The sequence below is a fragment of the Carassius carassius genome, chromosome 22 (assembly GCF_963082965.1).
Source record: "Carassius carassius chromosome 22, fCarCar2.1, whole genome shotgun sequence".
NCBI classification, from domain to species: Eukaryota; Metazoa; Chordata; class Actinopteri; order Cypriniformes; family Cyprinidae; genus Carassius; species Carassius carassius.
Genome location: NC_081776.1, coordinates 7,214,921 through 7,237,197, shown reverse-complemented (window position 1 = coordinate 7,237,197; position 22,277 = coordinate 7,214,921). Strand labels below are relative to the sequence as shown.

Genomic DNA, 22,277 nt, shown 5'->3' with positions numbered 1-22,277 from the left:
GAAGCATTGTATTTAGTTTAAAGCGCTATATAAATAAAGGTGACTTCACTTGACACCAAGGTCCATATCTTCTTGGTCTACGTCCGAGTCAGGATCAGGGGTCAGTGGTCTCTCTCGATGTTCCCAAACAATCAACCTCGGTGGCTGCTCCTGGTAATGGTTCCACTCAAACAGTGTAGGGAAAACACTTTTTTCTTTTCAGATGAGCCCCTTCCATAAAGTCATCAGGTCTGAAATGAACGCTACACACCTTTGTGCTTTTGTTGAATGCTTGTGCAAACCCATCGTTTCATCACACTTTCACCATCAAGTTAGGCACATCAACCATAACTCCTTCAAAAACAGCCAGAAGCATTGGAGTTATGATAGATGATCAGCTGACTTTCTCAGATCAAATTGCTAAAAGTTTTCGGTCCTGCAGATTTGCTTTATTCAACATCAAGAAGAACAGGCCCTTTCTTTCAGGACATGCTGATTATTATAGAAGCTTGCATTCTGCAAGTGAACGTCGCTTGATCGTGCCATCCCAAAGAAGCACAAAGTCACTTTTACGGACTTTTAAATTAAATGTCCCCTCCTGGTGGAATTTTCTCCCCAACTCAATCTGAGCAATCATCTTAACCAATCTTAACCATCTTCAAGAATTGGATTAAAACCCATCTCTTCCATCTTTATTTGACCCTCTAACTTTAGCACTTACTATTCTAATTGTATTCTTTAAAAAAAAATTTAACTACCTTTCTAATCTTTTTGTATTCTATTTTCTTTTCATTTATTATGCAATTGTGTGTGTGTGTGTGTGTATATATATATATAAACACAAACACACACACACACACACACACACACACACACACACACATATATATATATATATATATACATATATATATATATATATATATATATATATATATATACATATATATATATATATATATACATATATATGTATATATATATACATATATATGTAAAGACCTCTAACACTAGCTTGCTTTATTCTTTTTATATTCTATCTGTTTTCTTTTTATTTATTATATTATTTAAAAGCCCTTGCTACGTGTACTGTGTTACGCTATTTGAGACTTATTATAGCACTTATATATCATTGCTCTTATTGTTGTTTTTGATTGCTTCCACTGTCCTCATTTGTAAGTCGCTTTGGATAAAAGTGTCTGCTAAATGAATATATATATATATATATATATATATATAGATATAGATATATATATATATATATATGTATATATGTAGTTACATTTTTCCAAATATTTCAACCCCCCCCCCCCCCCCCCCATTTATTTATACACTTATTTCCATTTATTTCAACATTTATACATATTCACATTTATTTAAATGTGACATAAATACATATAAAAATAATAAATACATTAGGAAATAAATGTATAAATAAATAAATTAAAAATAAATACATTTGGAAAAATACAATTATGCATAAATAAGTTGAATTCTTTCTTTCTTTCCTTTTCTTTTTATACTTATTTATTTATTATTTTGGCAAATTTTGCATTCCATATAAGAGAGGCTGTCTTGTAATACAGTATTATACATTATACCTCATCTTTACAATAAAAAATGTTTTGCTGCCATCTTCTGGAAAAATGCATCATTACAATATTAACGCACATGATTATTGCTGTCATTTTCTTCTTGTTATACTTAATGAAAGTAGATAATATTTAATGTATTAAAAGCGCATCATAATATCTTTAGCAAAAATATAGTGTATACTATGTTGTAATCATATTTTATTATTTCCTTGATTAGAATGAAATAACAAAATTAGTAAAATCCACTAACAGTAATATTATGCATAATTTATCTAGAAACAGTGAGATTAAAATGTTCTTTTCATTAAAATTAGTCATGAGAAAGTGGTTCTAGTAAGTTTGTGTAAGTGTTTGAAGTGTTACAGAATTCAGTCATCAGTGCTTGTGTCTGCTGTGTTCAGGTTCAGGTTTTGATGCTGAATATAAGCTGCAGTGTTTCTGGATCAATCTGCTTTAAGTTTAGTGTGACTTTATCTCCACACTGACTTCTGACTGACACGAGTCTGTCCTCAGTGAAGTGTCTCTTCACGCTGGAGGAGGAGTCCCGCTCATCAGTGCTCACACTTTAATGATATATATGGAGAAAATAAAAATGCTGCTTTCTGATTTGTCACTGATTGTGTTTGATGATTTCCTCTGTTGTGTCTAATAAGGTAACAGTGAGTGTCATTGGCAGCTGTGAGTCTCTCTCTCTCTCTTTAGGGGGCTGACAGGAGCCAGTTTCTTCAGTGTGTTTGAGGGAGCAGAGGAGAAACTTGTGCTGTGTTCTGAACTGTCTGAGAGTATAGTGAAATGGAGAGCTATCTGGCATATATTTTTGTATCGTCTTTTGTGTCACTCATTACAGCCGGTAAGTATACACTCAGAATTAATATATATCTAAAAAAAAAAAAGAAAGATAAAAAAATCTCTGTTCTGTATTCAGAATTTTTATTAATTATTTAAATTTATTTAGCATATTTGTGGTCTCTCCTGAACTGACAGACAGTGTGAATGTGAGGTTGGTGAATGGTAATAGTATCTGTGATGGTCGAGTGGAGGTTCATCATGATGGTCAGTGGGGAACAGTGTGTGATGATTACTGGGATATTGCTGATGCTGAAGTGGTGTGTAGAGAGCTGGACTGTGGGAGGGCTGTTAAAGCAACATATGAAGCTCAGTTTGGACGAGGATTAGGTAAAATCTTGATGGATGATGTGGCCTGTAGTGGATCAGAGTCAACACTGAAGAACTGTAGATCAAGAGGATGGGGTGTTAGTGATGGCTGTGGTCATCAAGAAGATGCTGGAGTCATCTGCTCAGGTAAGCTGTTTCATACGTCACTGCAAAAAAAAAGTTAAAAAAAATCTGCCTTTTTTAAAAGTACACTATTTTAGTATGTACTGTACAAATTCAAAAACCTCTGAGAGTGTGTGGGTTGGAACAATAAATTATGGTATCAAATAAAAATAATGAACAAATAATTAAAATTTTTAACAAATGTAAAATTGTCACCCCCTAAATCTTTTCCTAAACATTTTCTCACCATTTGCATTATCTTAAATAGTTGTTAATCCTAAATATAATTTTGTTGCTGTCCTTATAATTCGAAGACTCAGAGCAAAGACTTCGACTTTTGGATGGGTTTCACCTGTGTTCTGGAAGAGTGGAAATGTTTCGTTCTGAAGGATGGGGTTCAGTGTGTGACGCTGCCTTTGACCAGAAGGATGCAGAGGTTGTGTGTAGAGAGATGAAATGTGGGGCTCCTGTACAGGTGCTGGGAGCAGCTGCTTTTGGTAAAGGGAAAGACCGTGTTTGGTCAGAGGAGATTCAGTGCAGAGGAAGTGAATCTCAAATACACATCTGTCAACAATCGACTTCCCAGATGCAGAGCTGTTCCCATGACAATGATGTGGGAGTGATCTGTTCTGGTTGAGTATAAACATTTGGTCAAACACTTTAGATGAATTATATACATACATAATATACTGTTCTTGTATTCCAAAGTTATCTTGACTATAGTTTTACACTGTTTAAATAAGCTGTCACTTGTTTGTCCAGGTTACACTGATCTCAGGCTGGTAAACGGTTCAGACTCTTGTTCTGGAAGAGTGGAGCTTCAGTTCCTCAATGATTCGGGCACAGTGTGTGATGCATGCTGGGATATGAGAGCTGCCAGTGTTCTCTGTAGACAGCTGAATTGTGGGATTGCTGTGTCTGTTGTGGGATCACACTGGTTTGGAGAGGGAAACGATGACATCTGGGCTGATGTGTTTGATTGTGACGGGAATGAAACTAAACTCTCAGAATGTTCCATCTCTTCATGGAGTCGAGCTGAATGTTCTCATAAACGAGATGTTGGAGTCATCTGCTCTAGTGAGCAAATTCACACCACACTGAAGTCATGGGTTTTCATACACATTTTGACAAATATAGTATATTTTAGATAAATATTGAATGACAAATAAATACTCTCTCCAGACAGTGAAGCTCATCTGGGAAACTGCAGCTCTCCACAAACTCTCAACTGCAGCTCCACACAACAGCTGTCAGTCACAAACTTTGGTGAGAACAACAACATCTGGGCAGATTCTTCAGTTGTTTGTGATCAATAATGTGTTTTTCTGTCTCTGAATATCAGGTCGGGGGTCCATCAGGCTGGTGGGTTCTGGGGGAGACTGTGCAGGGAGGCTGGAGGTTTTTCACAGCGGCTCATGGGGGACAGTGTGTGATGACTCCTGGGATATTAAAGATGCTCATGTGGTGTGCAGACAGCTGCAGTGTGGAGTTGCCCTCAGTAACCAGCAGGTACCAGCCTGGTTTGGTCCTGGTTCTGGACCCATATGGCTGGATGAGGTGGAGTGTGAGGGGAATGAGACGTCCCTGTGGAGCTGCTCTTCTCCAGGCTGGGGAAAACATGACTGTCAACACAAGGAGGACGTAGGAGTCGTGTGCTCAGGTAAACAATAATGTTAATAATCATTTTTCTTTTTACTTTTGAAGTTTTCTAAAGTACTCACTCGTCTACAATGCAATATGACACTACTGAATCAGCACAAAACACACAGCGTGTCTAGCTCGATTCTCAAACTAATCTCTAATCAGTCTGTTATTTTTAGTGAATCAAACATACAGTTTACAATTAACTTTGAGACTTAAATCAATTTAGTTTAGTACAGACTGCATGTTCATATGACTATGTGTAGCTAAAGATATGCATTGTGCATTTAGTCAATATTAGTATTTTATTTATATTAAGAAATGAAGTATTTTATGTGTTTTTTTATACGTAAAATAATCATTAATGGAACAATTAAGTAAACCTTATTGTTAGGTGGAATCAGTATAAGAAACTTTAAATTCTATATGATTCCCATCCCTAATTAAAACATAGTCATTCCATGAGGGTTGAGGTTGATTCTCATTCTTTTTCATCTAGAATTTAAAGAGATCAGGTTAACTGAGGGCTGTGAAGGGAATGTGGAGGTCTTCTACAATGGATCCTGGGGTAATGTGTGTTACAACCAGATGGACAGAGACACAGCGAGTCTGATCTGTCAAGAGCTGAACTGTGGAAGATCTGGAAGTGAACCCGGTAATTCAGAGGGACTGAAGTCTCATAACTGGCTTGATAATCTTAAGTGTCGTCTACATGATTCATATCTGTGGCAGTGTCCATCTTCACTCTGGGGACAGAATGACTGTGATAATGATGAAGTGGCCAAAATCACCTGCTCAAGTAAGATGATATTTAACTGGATATCTTTTTTATATTTTAATTATTTTATTCTATTCAATAGTAAATGACATTTTAAAATTATAATCTCAGAGGATCAGATTCTTGAGTCGCCTAAGAGTTTTCTGACATGTTCTACCTCACCATCTCCATACAAGAGACAGTGTTCAAGTAAGTTTATTATGATTTTATTGTTATTATCACTTTTTTGTAAACGGTGTGCTGAAGTTGGTCAATGCTTTTGTGTGTGTTTTAGATCATGTTCCTCTCAGACTGCGTGGAGGGGACGGCCGGTGCTCTGGGAGGCTGGAGGTGTATCATAACGCCGTGTGGGGCTCAGTCTGTGATGATCACTGGGACATCAGCGATGCTCAGGTGGTCTGCAGGCAGCTGGGTTGTGGAGCAGCACTGGGGGCTGATGGCAATTCAGTCTTTGGTGCAGGTGAAGGTGTTGTGTGGATGAACAAAGTCGAGTGCAGAGGGAATGAGATTCACCTGTGGGACTGTCCTCTTTCCCTGAATAACCACACTGACTGCTCCCGCAAGAAGCTTGTTACACTCACCTGTGCAGGTCACAGCATTTTTTTTTTTAATAATTTTAGTGCTAATAAAAGTAATAGCAATACTAGTTTTTATTCGGTCATTTGCATGATTATTAATGTGTTTGTTTTGACAGACTTGTCAGATTTGTCAGTGTCAACTACTCCTGTCTCAACTTCGTCAGCTTCTTCTCCAGTTTCTCCTCCAGTGCGCTACACATCAGTCTCTCCTCCACAAACTCCTCCACCAGTGTCTCCCCCAGTGCTAGTGATTGTTCTGGGAGTTGTGCTCTTACTGCTCTTAGTGCCACTGCTTATACTGATTCAGCAGAACAGAGTGATGAGGAGAGGTAGGAGAGATCCAGAGACTGTCATATTGTGTCTTATTCAGTGTGTGATCAGTCATGTGTTGTGAACTGACAGCAGGTTTGTCTGTCTACACTCACAGCTCTCTCTAAGAGGAGACACAGGACGATGTCTGAGGCCGTTTATGAGGAGATTCAGCACAGACACAATCACTTCACTCAGAGGGGTGAGACATGAGCCATCAATCTCATTTAATATCATTAATAAGAGTCTGTCAGGCAGTAGATGTTCATCTATTATTAGTCCTGTTAAACATCCTGCTTCAAACCACAGAATTCCTGACAGAAAACCACAGAGCTGCAGGTGCATGTTTATGTGTGTGTGTGAGAGAGAGAGAGAGAGAGAGAGAGAGGGGGGGGGGGGGGGTGTGTCTGTGTGTGTGTGTGTGTGTGTGTGTGTGTGTGCCAGTCAGCGTCTCTTCCTGTGTGTATTTTTAGAGGGTCATAAGCAGGGACTTATATGTTTGTACATGTACAGTAGATGCAAGTGTGTGTGTGTCTGTGTGTTTGTCTCTTCCTGTGTATATTTCTGGAAGTAAGAAATGGTTTCATAAGTTTGCTAATAGGCCTAAACAACATGGGATTTATTTCTTGAATGCTTTAAGTAATAAAGTAATTTGTTGTGTTGTCGCTAACACAATGTTTTATAATCTTTAGGAAATGATGATTCAGTCTGTTTGTAATGATGAACATGTTTCTGACTATTCTATTCTCCTTTAACAGGGAGTCTTATCTCTGAAGAACTGCATTCTGGGTATGAAGATGCTGATGAGCTTCTCTCAGGTTAGAGAGCTGAAACACATAATTATTCCGCAATTTAAAAAAAAAAACACATTTTATAATGATTAACTGTAACTAATAATTCTAAATTATATTTGGTAAATGACTCAATACTATTCAAATCCTGCTGTTAACTTGTATATTAACAGTGAGCTCTCCTTTTTTAGCAAAAGAGTTTAATACTGCATATTATGATGATGACCTTTTAAATTGATCACATGATTCATTACCAGATGAAATATAATACATTTTCAGTCTTATGATCTGCAGTAACAACATATTTTGGCCTTTTTATCCAAACATATTGTGTGTTGATGCAGAAGAGATGGTGAAGGAAATCACTCCGGTATACTATGATGATGTCATCACTGACGGACTGAAACCAGATCGTGAGACAGGTGTCACTTTCTTATTCTACAACAGCATATAAAATACTTTTAAATCAAAATATTACAGTATATTTAAGATAGATATTTCAAATGCGTCTAAATGTAATGAATGTGTGTCTGTGATGAATGTGTGAATTTGTAGAAGACACACCTGAGAGTTATGATGATGTCATGACGAGTGGACACAACTCTGATATTAAAAAAGGTGTTTTACTTGATCAATATTTTAAAAATAATATCACTCTACAATCAAGACCATTACAGATCATATTTAAAATTCCTTATTCAATGGGTTTTTGGTTTACACTTAAATTGACTCATATTTGCATTTGTAGTGAACACACCAGAGAATTATGATGATGTCATCATTAATAGACAGAGCTCTCGAGGTTTAACAGGTGAGATGCACAGAGCTACATTTTTAATCACCCTTCACATATTTACATGAGTATTGGGATGTGCTGGAGAAAGCTGGCTGAGATCAGATCTAACTGCAGTTTAATAGAAGTAACACACGGAAGAGAAACACAGGCAAAACAAACACCAATACATTCAACAGCTGACAAAGCACAAGAGAAACACAAGGATCATTTATCCACATTATTTTTCGACACAAAATTAATTTTCTGTGAATGTGTGAGACTTTTGGTTCATTAGCTGCTGTAGGGAAATAATGAGCAGAATAACAACGTGTAGTAAATGGTAAAAAGTATGCACTTCAAACCAGTGTGGTCATAATTAAGATTATACATTGAGGAAGTCGTGGCCTAGTGGTTAGAGAGTTTGACTCCTATGGAAGCATATGGGTAGCAATATTCAATTTGGAATGTAATATGCAAAATGATAATGCAATATGTAAAATGGCAATGCATTTCTGTATTTACATTTACATTTTCCAATACATTTGTGCAACGTTTGGTGCAAAATGAAAATGAAATTACATAATTTTAATTTGCCATTTCACACACTAGTTTTAATATGTAAAATGAATACTAATTTTAACGCTTTATAAGTTGCAAAATTAAAATTAAAATGTGTGTGAAATGGCAAATGAAAATTATGTAATTTAATTTTCATTTTCATTTTGCACCATACATTGCACAAATGTATTGGAAAATGTAAATATAAATACAGAAATGCATTGCCATTTTACATATTGCATTGTCATTTTACATATTACATTCCAAATTGAATATCGCTACCCATAATCTTCCATAGACTCCTAATCCTAAACTTGTGGGTTTGAGTCTCAGGCCGGCAATACCACAACTGAGGTGCCCTTGAGCAAGGCTCCGATCCCCCAACTGCTAAACTTGCTGCATCATAAATGGCTGCCCACTGCTCCGGGTGTGTGTTCACTGCTGTGTGTGTGCACTTTGGATGGGTTAAATGCAGAGCACAAATTCTGAGTATGGATCAACATACTTGACTGTATGTCACAACTTTTTATATAACAAGGTAAGACACACCAGTTTGCAGAATCAAGCAGCATGAGACATAAGCCAGACACATACAATTTACCATAAGCACGCTCTTACAGGAAAAATAAGGTTGATACACTGGAGAACAAAAGGGACCAATGAGTTACTATGGGAACTAACAAGCAGATGGGTGAGACAAGGGCAGAAAACACACAGGAAACATGTAAGAAGTATCAGGCCCTGTCCACATTAACATGGGTATTTTCAAAACTGCAGCTGTTTCTGTGTGGTTTGGTCATTTGTACACACACACACACACACACACACACACACACACACACACACACACACACACACACACACACACACACACACACACACACACACACACACACAGTATCAGGTCACTGAAAGTGAACCTTTTTAAAAACTCCTGGCAGGGTGAAGATTTTCAGAAACTCTGATTGCAGTGTTGTTGTGTAGCAGGAGAGATTTTAGCTTGTGATGTCGCAGTCTGCACTTTGGTCAGACTTCTGATTGGCCAGCAAGGCTTTATTGTTAGGGTTGTATCGCCACCTGATGGTTTGGCAACTTTGGCTAATCTCTTGACAGCACTTCATAGCGTGTTTTTGTATTTTCATGTGGACGATATATATATATATACGTTATATATATATATATATATATATATATATATATACACGATATATATATATATATATATATATATATATATATATATATATATATATATATATATATATATATATATATATATACGGTATATTTATTTATAGACATAGGAAAAACTCCTGTTTATAAAAATGCCAGTGTATGTGTGGACTAGGCCTCAGATGTGTGTTCTGTGTAATAAAGTCACTGAAGGGAAAAGGTGAGATAAAGTGTTTTATAAACTGATATGACATGTTTTTCTGTCATTCTTGATCAGAAAGAGTTCAGGAGGAGTATGATGATGTGATGAGTGTCAGTGAAGATGTGAGAAACCCATTGGGTAAGTTATTATAACCCTTTTATTCTCATTATATGAACAGCTTTATTTTAATTTAGTTAATTTTTCCAATATGCATCCAATAACAACATTTGACATGATTTAATATTTTGTATTTAATAACAGATTATGGTGATGTGGAGGAGGAGACAAACAAAGACATGTTGCATTCAGCTCAGTGATCATCCACTGCCTCGGTTCAACAAATCTGAACAAAGTTTGAGTGATATTGATATTGATATGTTAAAACTCAGGTTTTTATACCCCTCCCCCTCTTTTGTAGTAAATCTTTTAAGCCTTTAAAAGTTTTGTATTTTTTTGGCCTTGTTAATAGCAAATAAAAATAACACTTTTTAGAATTTGCAACAAGCACAAGAGTTTTGTAAGTGGATAAATGCTGAAAAAATTAATAAATAAATAGTCTAACTTATAAAATAATAATTAAAATAAGTTACCATTATTAATATGTGATAAAATGTGTTTTAACCACTAAATAAATATGCATATTGCTTGTCTGCTGGGCATTTTACTTTTATTTGCATCATTTATTAGGCTGTATAAGTGTTGAGATATGTGTAATTTAACAACCTGTAAGAAGTTTAAAATACATCTTCACTATAATCCACGATTCCACGTTTACAACATATTATGACTTAATAATGTTTAACAGAACATTAGAACCCAGTGCAGATTATGTTTTATTAATCAATATAAAACAAGTACAGTTACCTGTTGTGTGACGTCACAGCAATTTAATCTACACAAATGCTTCAGTCATACATGGAAACATGGTTATGTCCTGCTAATTTATGATTCTTTTAATATTCGTTTGGTCGGAAATTGTCCTTACCTGCAGTAGCTACTCATTCAAAGCTGCACAAGCACACAACATTACAGCTTCTCACAGGTTCGTTTTGGTTGATTGTAGGTAAGTATTCACTTCATCAAGCGCTCTTTTTTTTCTTATTTTATTTTGATGTTAATATCTCGTTATAGTTTTGCTGCGTGAACTTCAATGATCCAGTTCAATTATTCATTTAACAATTCGGTAGTCATCAAGTGATCTCTTCTGGAAGCTGGTTCCAACTATGTGTGGCATAATTGCATAATGGTTTAGCTGCGAAAGACAAAAAGAGTTTGAGCGACATTGTTTAAGTATGCTAAAAAGTTACTGGTGTAACGGATATGCAGGTCATCGATTCATGGGTTCTGAACTAATGAATCACGGTTCGTTGAATCCAAAACAATGCAAACCCCAAAGTTTGTAGATTTTGAATCCAAGCATATAAACCCAACTCTTTATAAGCTAAATGCTTGGCGCCAGCCTGGCTGGATTTAAATTATTTACGACACAGGATGAGACATTCTAAAGTCACGTGAGCAGCCTCAAAGGAGAAATTAACTCTCCTTTCAACTTACACACACACCCACAAATGTCTTATCTTACACTCATCATGTAAATCCTTAATAATGTGTATTTTGAATAGGTTTGTGTATTGCATATAAATGGTTAATCCTTGTTATGTGAAGAGTATAAGTTGATACTTATGATTTAGAAATGTTTCTCCTAATTTTAATGTTCCCAAATAGAGCGCTGTTGGTAACCCTTCCCTTCCCCCATGTCATAAAAACTTTACGACCTCATCTGGGAGAAACAGGGAAGCCAGCTCTCGCTGGGATTTTTGTAAGGAAAGAAAAAAATTTACCTTTTAAAGGTATTGAATGTATCTCTTTTTGTGCTTAGATGTCTCCCCATATCAAATTGGAGTATATGCAATTTTATCATGTGTTAATCAAATTTTAAATGTGTGTAGTTCTACATAGAAATGTAACTTTGTGTTCTGTATACTTTTATCTGTCGTGTTTGGTATCTATTTAACCGTGTTGCTTTGAATCAAACATTCATAAATAGGAAACTACAGTAAAATGTATTATTCTGGAATTACCAACTTGCTGGAATAAAACTGCTGAACTCGACTGTACCATAACTCACTCGAAATGGGTGTTTCCTCAGAGACAAAGGAACTTTTTCCCGCTTCAGATCGCGGACGTTCATTGGTTGTTCACGCGAACAAAGGCGTGAACCAGTCGAGCTATAAGGACTGACCCAGGAAGTTCCTCCCTCTCTTAGCTTGCTCTCTCTTCTCTGATTGCGCTCTTCTCGTACGTGCTGCTCGTCCCTCGGCGCGGCCTTGGGCCGCGCTCCTATCGCCGTCCCCCTCAGCACAGGGGCTGAGAGGACAGCCATTCTCATGACTCCTTCGGAAGCTTTCGTTTTCGTTGTTTTGTTTATTTTTTTTTACTAAGTTTATTCACCTAATCGCCTCTCCACACGAGGAAGACAAACTCTGAAACATTGCTTTCTTTGAACTTTCAAATATGCGCGATTCCGCAGCAGCCCGGACACAGAGAGGACAAGCCCAGATTTACTCTGTATAAATCGTAGTTGATGTATTATTAGTTCAATTATTAAATACCATATACTCCAGATTGTCTGTCTAAGTTGCTCATGTTACGAAGTCAATGAAATGCCGATCTTAGCTACAAAGCTCATTTGTTACTTTTAAGTAATATAAATTTTATAAGGACAGGAGAATGGTTTCATGGCCAGAAACTATTCGTCCTGGAATTATAGGAAGTGATAGCGTTACTTAGAATTAATAAAACAAATCTTACGGCCGTTTGCTGGACGAACCACGTTTGATTTACATTAATTTCTAGTAAAAGATATCAGAACAATTGATATGAAGAATAGAATATTGAAATATTAATTAGTAAATTACAGTGCCTTGTGATGAGTTATTAATATATACAATTGACCTATTTTTTCATCTTCAATAATTTTAATGCAACTGTAATATGATATATATTTATTAATCATATTCCTGATTAATTACCCAAATTCCCTATATCATTTGAGTTAATTATTATGTACAACCCAGTGCGGTTACACTGGTACCCAACTTAATGATCTCTGTTCTCTCTGGAAAAAAAGAGTGGTCCAAAAAGCAAATAGAATACTGTGCCAACTAGATCATGTGCTCAGGGATGGATAACTTGAATAATTGCTGAAAGAAAACTCCCCTTGTTTTGAGTGAACCCTGTATTTCTAACTGACATGTTCCTAATGATCTGTTTATCGTTTTATATTCAATAAACGCATCTGCAATGTAAGCAATTGAGTTATTCATAAAAAAATAATACTACTTTATAATCAATCCTAAATGTAAATGGAAGCCAATGTAAAGACCTAAGAACTAGTATGATATGCTCAGATTTTCTAATTCTAGGCAGAATAAATCGTTAGCATATAAATATATTAATGTGTGGATTCAAACTTAAACATCTGGCATTCAGAAAGTCAACAGATATGTCTGTGATTGGTTAAATTGCTCAACGCTGCAAAACACGCTGTAAATATAAACATTGACGCTCTCTAGAACACAAATACACACTGGAGCGAATATCTGATGGGGCCCCCTGATCCCCCGGGGGCCCTTGTCACGCTGTCTGGCCTCTGTTTCCCTGAGTTTCCACTAGTGGTCTCACTTCCCCATAGGCACCTCACTGTAGGCACTACAATTCCCACAAAGCCTTGTCCCTTCATCACAGTAATTGCACTCCTGTTAATTGCACTCAGGTGTCTTCACTTGTTAGTCATTATCCTCCCTATATTAGCCAGTCCTTTTCTGATTGTCTGCATGGAGTCCTTTCTGTCCCACCCCCAGTTTCCTCGCCTTCCGAGTTCCTTGTCTTCCGAGTTCCTGTTCCTGTTCCCGTTCCTGTTCCTTCCCTGTTTGTTTATTTGTTGGATGGATTTATGGTTTTGACCCCTGCTTGTTGATTTCTGATTTGGATTAAGGCGGGCGTACACGGTGCGAATTCGGATGGTCGGAAGATCGTATGTCCACGCACACCGCACGAGTGAGTTTATCTGAAAATCGTATGGACGAGATGATATACGACACGATTTTACAACCTGCGAATTCCAGAAGCAATCGCACGAAGTTGATAGACGCGTTCGACTTGAAGCACCGCTGCACGCACAGAATGTATGACATTAAAGTTACCGCGAGAGCGCTAAGAAAGCACACATATCCAAAGCATTCAAATCGCTCTCGCGGTACTTTGATGCCATACAGGTGATGTCATTCTGTGCAGCGCTGCTTCAAGTCGAACGCGCCTAATATAACTGCTCTCCCTCTCCCATAACTGCTTATAAAATATTGATACAAGCCGTGACTGTTTCCTACATGTACATGTTATTTTTCAGCAATAGGAAACCGGGACGTTTGGTCACCCTGTGTGTGTGTGTTCTTGTAGGTTTATAAATATCTGAAATAGGTATTACAATGTAAACATGGTTTGTGAGGACAATTTCTGTGCCCTTGTAAACCAAATGGCTTTAAGGGTGTACTCACACTAGCCAGTTTGAACCGTGCCCGAGTGCGTTTGACCACCAAAGCGCGGCTCGTTTGACTAGTGTGAGTGCTCCGTACCGTGCCCGGGCGCGGCTCGATTGGCCGGCCCTGGCCCGCTTGGAAGAGGTGGGCCAGAGCACGGTTCAGTTGGACTCGGGCGCGGTTCGCATGCAGTGTGAGCGCTAACCGTGCTGGAGTACGGAACAGGACGCGTGGCGTCACGGTTTTGCGACGTTCCAAAAGCTCAGCTGGTACCTTGCAAACCTCCTCATACGAGCAGCACGATTACGTGAAAATTTTTGCGCCACTAAGGCGACACATCTGTTTAACAACAGGCTGTGAGAGGGCTGTGGACCACCGTGGACCAAACGACACAAAATTATCCACAAAGAAAACAGAGCGATGGACTCCATTGTGTTCAGAGAGCGCCGCTCTTCCTGTTTATCCCGAATCCGTCGCGCACCATAATGACGTAAGCGTGCTCCGGCACGAATGCTGAAACCCTCCTATGTGAGTGCAGGCCAGAGGGGGAGTGGGGAGGGGGAACAATCGTACTCTGGCCCGGTTCATGGCAACCGTGCCTAGTGTGAGTACACCCTAAAAAAATACTATACGGTGTTTAATAGAAATTTTAAACATGCATTTTCCGTAATGGATAGAGGTAGTGTATGGGGATATACAGTATAGAATACCGTTACGTCTATGGAGAGTCCCTGTAAACTACATAATGCGTGTGTGAGAGAGAGAGCGTGCGAGAGAGAGAGAGAGAGAGAACTAAAAAGCATGGTACACGTTGCTAGAAACATCATACAGTGCTCGCTGTTCCTGTCAGACTTCAGCGAGTTTATCCTCCTGGTCAATAGTCCACATTCGCCGTGGCGCTGCCCTGTTCATGTTTCTTCTTCTGTGGTTTTCCTAGTTCGTGATTGGTCAACTTCAGATAAATCAACAAATCGGCTCGTTCAACCGCACACATGTCACGAATTCAAACCGATAGCTCACAAACTTTTTAGACATGTTTAAAAATGATCGGGAGGTCGGGAAGTGCTAGTAAGCCACTCTGCTCGGCTCGTAATTCATCGCAAATGATACGAGCCGCGATCATACGAGCATACGCGATTTCCACACGATTGAAAAAAATCGCATTCGAACTCGTACGACAGCAAAAATCGCACCGTGTACGCCTGCCTTTACCCAGTAAAACCCACACTGCGATTGGATCTCTTGTCTCCTGTGTTTCCCTGGGTCTCCGATCGTAACAGAAGGACTCCATCAATGTCGAGATCCAGCGGTGTGGGACTTCATTCCCGTTCCCCAGCCAGTATGGTGCAGCGGAGGGCGAAATATTTAAAATTAACCACCCAGAGGGCAATGAGGTGGGTGCCATGGCACAAATGTTCTGGTCCCTAGCTGAGGGGATGGGATATACTGATGCGGCCCTAAAGGACACTTTCAATACCGGGCTGGATGACCCGGTTCCTCAAATTGATATGGAGCAGTTGGATGCCTTTAATTTCTGGGAGTTTGTATTTTATTTACAACATCGGTCTCCGTGGAATACCCCAGCCACACCTGTCTCTCCCGGTGGGATGGCCGATTCTAGACCGGGTTCTACAGACAGGAGGACCGCCAGCCCAGCGCCACTGCACAAGATGGCCGCCAGTCCAGCGCCACAGCACAAGGTGGTCGCCAGCCCAGCGCCACGATGCAAGATGGCCGCCAGCCCAGCGCCACAGCACAAGGTGGTCACCAGTCCAGCGTCACAACGCAAGATGGCCACCAGCCCAGCACCACTACCCAAGATGGCCGCCAGCCCAGCACCACTGCCCAAGATGGCTGCTGGCCCAGCGCCACTGCCCAAGATGGCCGCCGGCCCAGCGCCACTGCCCAAGTCGAGTCAGGTTCCCATTGACCTCCAGAGTCGAGTCAGGTTCCCGTTGACCCTCCAGAGTCGAGTCAGGTTCCCGTTGACCCTCCAGAGTCGAGTCAGGTTCCCGTTGACCCTCCAGAGTCAAGTCAGGTTCCCGTTGACCCTCCAGAGTCAGGTCAAGTCACCGTTGACCCTCCAGAGTCAGGTCAAGTCACCGTTGACCCTCCAGAGTCAGGGCTAGTCACCGTTGACCCTCCAGAGTCAGGGCCCAGAGCCTCGTCACGTCTCAGCCGAACTCTCTGAGCGCTCGACTGATCCTGTCGTGGCCACGGAGGCCACCCTTAACTTGTTCATGTTCTCTGTTTCAGACTTGCCTAACCAGACTTGCTCTCCTGTGTCATCGATCCCACTGTGGTGGTCTTCTGCGCTGCCCAGGTGGCCCTCTGCCTCGACCACATGGATATGGTAGTCTTCTGCGCTGCCCGGGTGGGATTCTGTCCCGGCCGCATGGATGTGGTGGTCTTCTGCGACGCCTGGGTGGGCTTCTGTCTCGACCGCACGGATGTGGTGGTCTTCTGCGCCGCCCTAGTGGGCTTCTGTCTTGACCGCGAGGATGCGGTGGTCTTCTGCACCGCCCGGTGGGCTTCTGTCTTGACCGCACGGGTGTGGTGGTCTTCTGCGCTGCCCTGGTAGGCTTCTGTCTCGACCGCACGGATGCGGTGGTCTTCTGCGCCGCCCGGGTGGGCTTCTGTCTCGACCGCACGGATGTGGTGGTCTTCTGTGCTGCCCGGGTGGGCTTCTGTCTCAACCGCACGGATGTGGTGGTCTTCTGCGCCGCCCGGGTGGGCTTCTGTCTCGACCGCACGGATGTGGTGGTCTTCTGCGCCGCCCTGGTGGGCTTCTGTCTCGACCGCACGGATGTGGTGGTTTTCTGCGCTGCCCTGGTGGGCTTCTGTCTCGACCGTAGGGCTCCAATTCCACCTTGCTCCTCTCTGGATTCCTGCCCTGTCGGTTCGGCCCTGGGGACTGAACGTTATGTCCTTCCTGGACTTGTGTTTTGTTTTTGTTTTTGCTACTCTTCTCTCTGTTTCTATCTATGGACCTGGCCCTCCTTCCCTCCCCCTGAACCTCCGCCGGTCCACCTCCCTCCTGGGCTCCTTATTTTTGTTTTTCTCTCTGTTTCCCTCTATGGACCTGGCCCTCCGTCCCTCCCCCTGGTACTCCGCCGCTCCACCTCCCTCCTGGTTTCTGTGTTCCTTGGTCTCTTCTTGGGTTCGGGTGGAGCATCTGGTAGCTGCTCCGTGGAGGAGGGGGTAATGTCACGCTGTCTGGCCTCTGTTTCCCTGGGTGTCCAGCCCCTGCTTTTGAGATGATTATTAAAAAAATGAATGAAAATATGAGAAATATATCTCTCACTGCTACAGTGTATTTACATCAGTCTGAGTGTTAGAATATATTATAGCAGGAGACAAAAAGCAAATTGAATGTGATGTGAAATGAGCTCTACATGAAATAAATTATATTTGTGGCTGTGAATAAATCAATTATAATTATTATTATTATTTGTCTGTAAAAAAGTGAGAAATTTCCTTGTGGTGACAAGGACAAAATTCGTCTGCTCCTCTTTATAATAAGAGCTTTGCTTCCATCTGCTGGACACATATACAAATGTCTTTGATATGATAAATTCATTTTAATTTGGTAAATAATTAATTAATATGGTAAATTGATATCTTTAGAACAGATACCAATTTTAATTACATATCTGAATAGCCTTCTGCTGTTGTACACAATCAGTCCAGTTCATTTGATAATTTATTAACACACTGTTTATTGTGCTTTTGATTAGAACATCATGATTAGGTAAAATCCACCTAATATTATGCACATTTGTTTCTAAAAAATTACTTTAAACTGCTCAGTTTATTAAATTTATACATTTATAAAAAAATCTACTATTTTAAATTAAAGTTTCAGTAAGTGAGCAGTCAGTCATCAGTGCTTGTGTCTACTGTGTTCAGGTTCAGGTTTTGATGCTGAATATAAGCTGCAGTGTGATTTAGGTTTTGAAATTAATTATGTAAAATGTAATAAAGATATAAATAATATTTATTAAATAAATGTTTCTCTGTAGTCTTTAACACATTTTCAGTATTTTAGTAAAATGTCAGATCTTTCACTCAGATTCCTCTCTGTCTCTTCATGATGGTCTGGTGCGGTTGTCTGGAGAGAGACAGTGTGAGCGGGAGGTGGAAGTTTTCATCCATCAGGTCTGGAGGAGAGTTCTGCTGGACTCCTGGAGTCTCACTGAATCCTCTGTGGTCTGCAGACAGCTGGGCTGTGGCTCTGTGCTGAACTTCTCCAGCTCCTCTTCATCCAGTCCTGAACACAGTCATGAGTGTGTGACGGGCTTCCAGTGCTCTGGGAGTGAAGCTCACCTGGGGAACTGCAGATCTCCACAAACTCTCAACTGCAGCTCCACACAACAGCTGTCAATCACCTGCCTTGGTGAGAAGAACAACATCTGGGCAGATTCTTCAGTTGTTTGTGATCAAAAAATGTGTTTTTCTTTCTCTGAATATCAGGTCGGGGGTCCATCAGGCTGGTGGGTTCTGGGGGAGACTGTGCAGGGAGGCTGGAGGTTTTTCACAGCGGCTCATGGGGGACAGTGTGTGATGACTCCTGGGATATATTAAAGATGCTCATGTGGTGTGCAGACAGCTGCAGTGTGGAGTTGCCCTCAGTAACCAGCCGGTACCAGCCTGGTTTGGTCCTGGTTCTGGACACATATGGCTGGATGAGGTGGAGTGTGAGGGGAATGAGACGTCCCTGTGGAGCTGCTCTTCTCCAGGCTGGGTAAAACATGACTGTCAACACAAGGAAGATGTAGGAGTCGTGTGCTCAGGTAAACAGTACACTAGAGGAAATGCTCTCCAGAAATGTAATTTTTCCCCCAACAAAAGGCTAATGCATGTTGCAAATGCTGATAACATACGTTGCCAAGGTTAAATGTCAGTAACAGTATTACGATAACTAAGAGGAAATGTACTCCGTTAATGTATTGTTAAGGCTAATGCATGTTGCAAATGCCGATAGCATATCATGTCATTAACATTAGGATACCATAATATTTTTGATGAATCAGCATGAATCAGCCTTGAATTAATCAGTTATTTTGGTTATTTATTTCAAAATAAGCACTACCTGAATTGCAGTTATTTTAATGCACATCCCTTTCCATCTAGAGTTTAAAGAGATCAGGTTAACTGAGGGCTGTGAAGGGAATGTGGAGGTTTTCTACAATGGATCCTGGGGTAATGTGTGTTACAACCAGATGGACAGAGACACAACGAGTCTGATCTGTCAAGAGCTGAACTGTGGAAGATCTGGCAGTGAACCCAGTAATTCAGAGGGACTGAAGATTCATAACTGGCTTGATAATCTTAAATGTCGACGACATGACTCCACTTTATGGCAGTGTCCATCTTCACCCTGGGGAAAGAATGACTGTGATAATGAAGTGGCCAAAATCACCTGCTCAAGTAAGATGATATTTAACTGCTTTAAGTTGGTTTGAAATGGTCATGTTTTGTTTGTTTAAATATGATTATTTTTTGTCTTTTAATTATTTTGTTTTATTTAGTGGTTTATTAAAATTTAACGTTTTAATCTCAGAGCATCAGATTAGTGAGTCACCTCAGAGTTTTCTGACATGTTCTACCTCACCATCTCCATACAAGAGACAGTGTTCAAGTAAGTTTATTATAATTGTATTATTATTTTAACCACTTTTAACAACTTTGTTGTAAAGGTTGTGCTGAAGCTGGTCAGTGATGATGTGTGTGTTTTAGATCATGTTCCTCTCAGACTGAGTGGAGGGGACGGCCGGTGCTCTGGGAGGCTGGAGGTGTATCATAACGCTGTGTGGGGCTCAGTCTGTGATGATCAGTGGGACATCAGCGATGCTCAGGTGGTCTGCAGGCAGCTGGGTTGTGGACCAGCACTGAGGGCTGATGGGTATTCAGTCTTTGGTGCTGGTGAAGGTGTTGTGTGGCTGAATAGAGTTGAGTGCAGAGGGAATGAGATTCACCTGTGGGACTGTCCTCTTTCTCTGAAAAACAACACTGACTGCTTCCGCAAAGAGCACGCTGGACTCACCTGTGCAGGTCACAACAAACACTGAGGAATAATGTTCAATTTTAGATAATTTTATGTATTCATAATTTGAATGTATTTGTGTCTGTTTTGCCAGATGTGTCAGTGTCCACTACTCCTGACACAACATCATCAGCTTCTCCTCCAGTGCGCTCAACATCAGTCTCTCCTCCACAAACTCTTCCACCAGTGTCTCTCCCAGTGCTTGTGATTGTTTTGGGAGTTGTGCTCTTACTGCTCTTAGTGCCACTGCTTATACTGATTCAGCAGAACAGAGTGATGAGGAGAGGTAGGAGAGATCCAGAGACTGTCATATTGTGTCTTATTCAGTGTGTGATCAGTCATGTGTTGTGAACTGACAGCAGGTTTGTCTGTCTACACTCACAGCTCTCTCTAAGAGGAGACACAGGACGATGTCTGAGGCCGTTTATGAGGAGATTCAACACAGACACAATCACTTCACTCAGAGGGGTGAGACATGAGCCATTAATCTCATTTAATATCATTAATAATAGTCTGTCAGACAGTTGATGTTCATCTATTATTAGTCCTGTTAAACCTCCTGCTTCAAACCACAGAATTCCTGACAGAGAACCACAGAGCTGCAGGTGCATGTTTGTGTGTGTGTGTGATAGACAGAGAGAGAGAGAGAGAGAGAGAGAGAGAGAGAGTGTGTGTGTGTGTGTGTGTGTGTGTGTGTGTGTGTGTGTGTGTGTGTGTGTGTGTGTGTGTCAGTCAGCATCTCTTCCTGTGTGTATTTTTAGAGTGTCATAAACAGGGACTTATATGTTTGTACATGTACAGTAGATGCAGGTGTGTGTCTGTGTTTGTCTCTTCCTGTGTATATTTCTGGAAGTAAGAAATGGGTTCATAAGTTTGCTAATAGGCCTAAACACCATGGGATTTATTTCTTCAATACTTTAAATAATAAAGTAATTTGTTGTGTTGTCACTAACACAATGTTTTATAATCGAAAGGAAATGAGGATTCAGTCTGTTTGTAATGAGCATGTTTCTGTTCTGCTCTTCTTTTTTAACAGGGAGTCTCATCTCTGAAGAACTGCATTCTGGGTATGAAGATGCTAATGAGCTTCTCTCAGGTTAGAGAGCTGAAGCGCATAATCATTCCACATTTTACAAAAAAAAAAATAATAATTTTATAATGAATAACTGTAACTAGTAATTCCATATTATATTTGATAAATGACTCAATACTATTCAAATCCTGCTGTTTACTTGTATATGAACAGACTACTCTCCTTTTTTAGCAAAAGAGTTCAATACTGCATATTATGATGATGTCATCAATGCCAATGGCCTAAAAGGTCAGTGACCTTTTAAATTGATCACATGATTCATTACCAGATGACATATAATACATTTTCAGTCTTATGATTTGCAGCAACGACATATTTAGCCTTTTGTATCCAAACATATTGTGTGTTGATGCAGAAGAGATGGTGAAGGAAATCACACCGGGATACTATGATGATGTCATCACTGACGGACTGAAACCAGACCGTGAGACAGGTGTCACTCTCTTATTCTACAGCAGTATAAAATATACTTTTAAATCAAAATATTATATGTAAGATAGGTATTTCAAATTTGTTCTGAATGTAATGAATGTGTGAATTTGTAGAAGACACACCTGAGAGTTATGATGATGTCATGACGAGCGGACACAACTCTGATATCAAAAAAGGTGTTTTACTCTATACATTTTTTAAAATTAATATCACTCTACAATCAAGATCATTACAGATAATATTTTAAATTCCTGCCTTAATGTGTTTTTGGTTTACACTTAAATTGACTCATATTTGCATGTGTAGTGAACACCCCAGAGAATTATGATGATGTCATCATTAATAGACCGAGCTCTCGAGGTTTAACAGGTGAGATGCACAGAGCTACATTTTTTAATCACCCTTCATATATTTACATGAGTAATGTGATATGCTGGAGAAAGCTGGCTGAGATCAGATCTAACTGCAGTTTAATAGAAGTAAACGAAAGAAAAAAAAATGGGAAACTGGG

At 40.0% G+C, this 22,277-nt stretch overlaps 2 protein-coding genes across 2 annotated transcripts; both read left to right on the top strand.

Annotated features, from left to right (window-relative positions):
• Nucleotides 1-2,265: 2,265 nt before the first annotated feature.
• LOC132098562 (antigen WC1.1) lies at nt 2,266-6,981 on the top strand. Its single transcript, XM_059504635.1, has 12 exons — nt 2,266-2,424; nt 2,559-2,876; nt 3,167-3,484; nt 3,615-3,929; nt 4,035-4,118; nt 4,195-4,512; nt 4,993-5,292; nt 5,383-5,460; nt 5,546-5,860; nt 5,966-6,178; nt 6,277-6,360; nt 6,917-6,981. Exons 1-12 carry the CDS (start codon nt 2,367-2,369, stop codon nt 6,979-6,981), a joined length of 2,466 nt encoding a protein of 821 aa, XP_059360618.1. The 5' UTR covers nt 2,266-2,366.
• An 11,307-nt stretch (nt 6,982-18,288) lies between these two features.
• LOC132098561 (antigen WC1.1-like) lies at nt 18,289-20,521 on the top strand. Its single transcript, XM_059504634.1, has 7 exons — nt 18,289-18,353; nt 18,413-18,611; nt 18,669-18,751; nt 18,801-18,988; nt 19,299-19,625; nt 19,759-19,836; nt 19,935-20,521. The coding sequence occupies exons 1-7, from the start codon at nt 18,289-18,291 to the stop codon at nt 20,264-20,266; spliced, it is 1,272 nt and encodes a 423-aa protein (XP_059360617.1). The 3' UTR covers nt 20,267-20,521.
• Nucleotides 20,522-22,277: the final 1,756 nt, after the last annotated feature.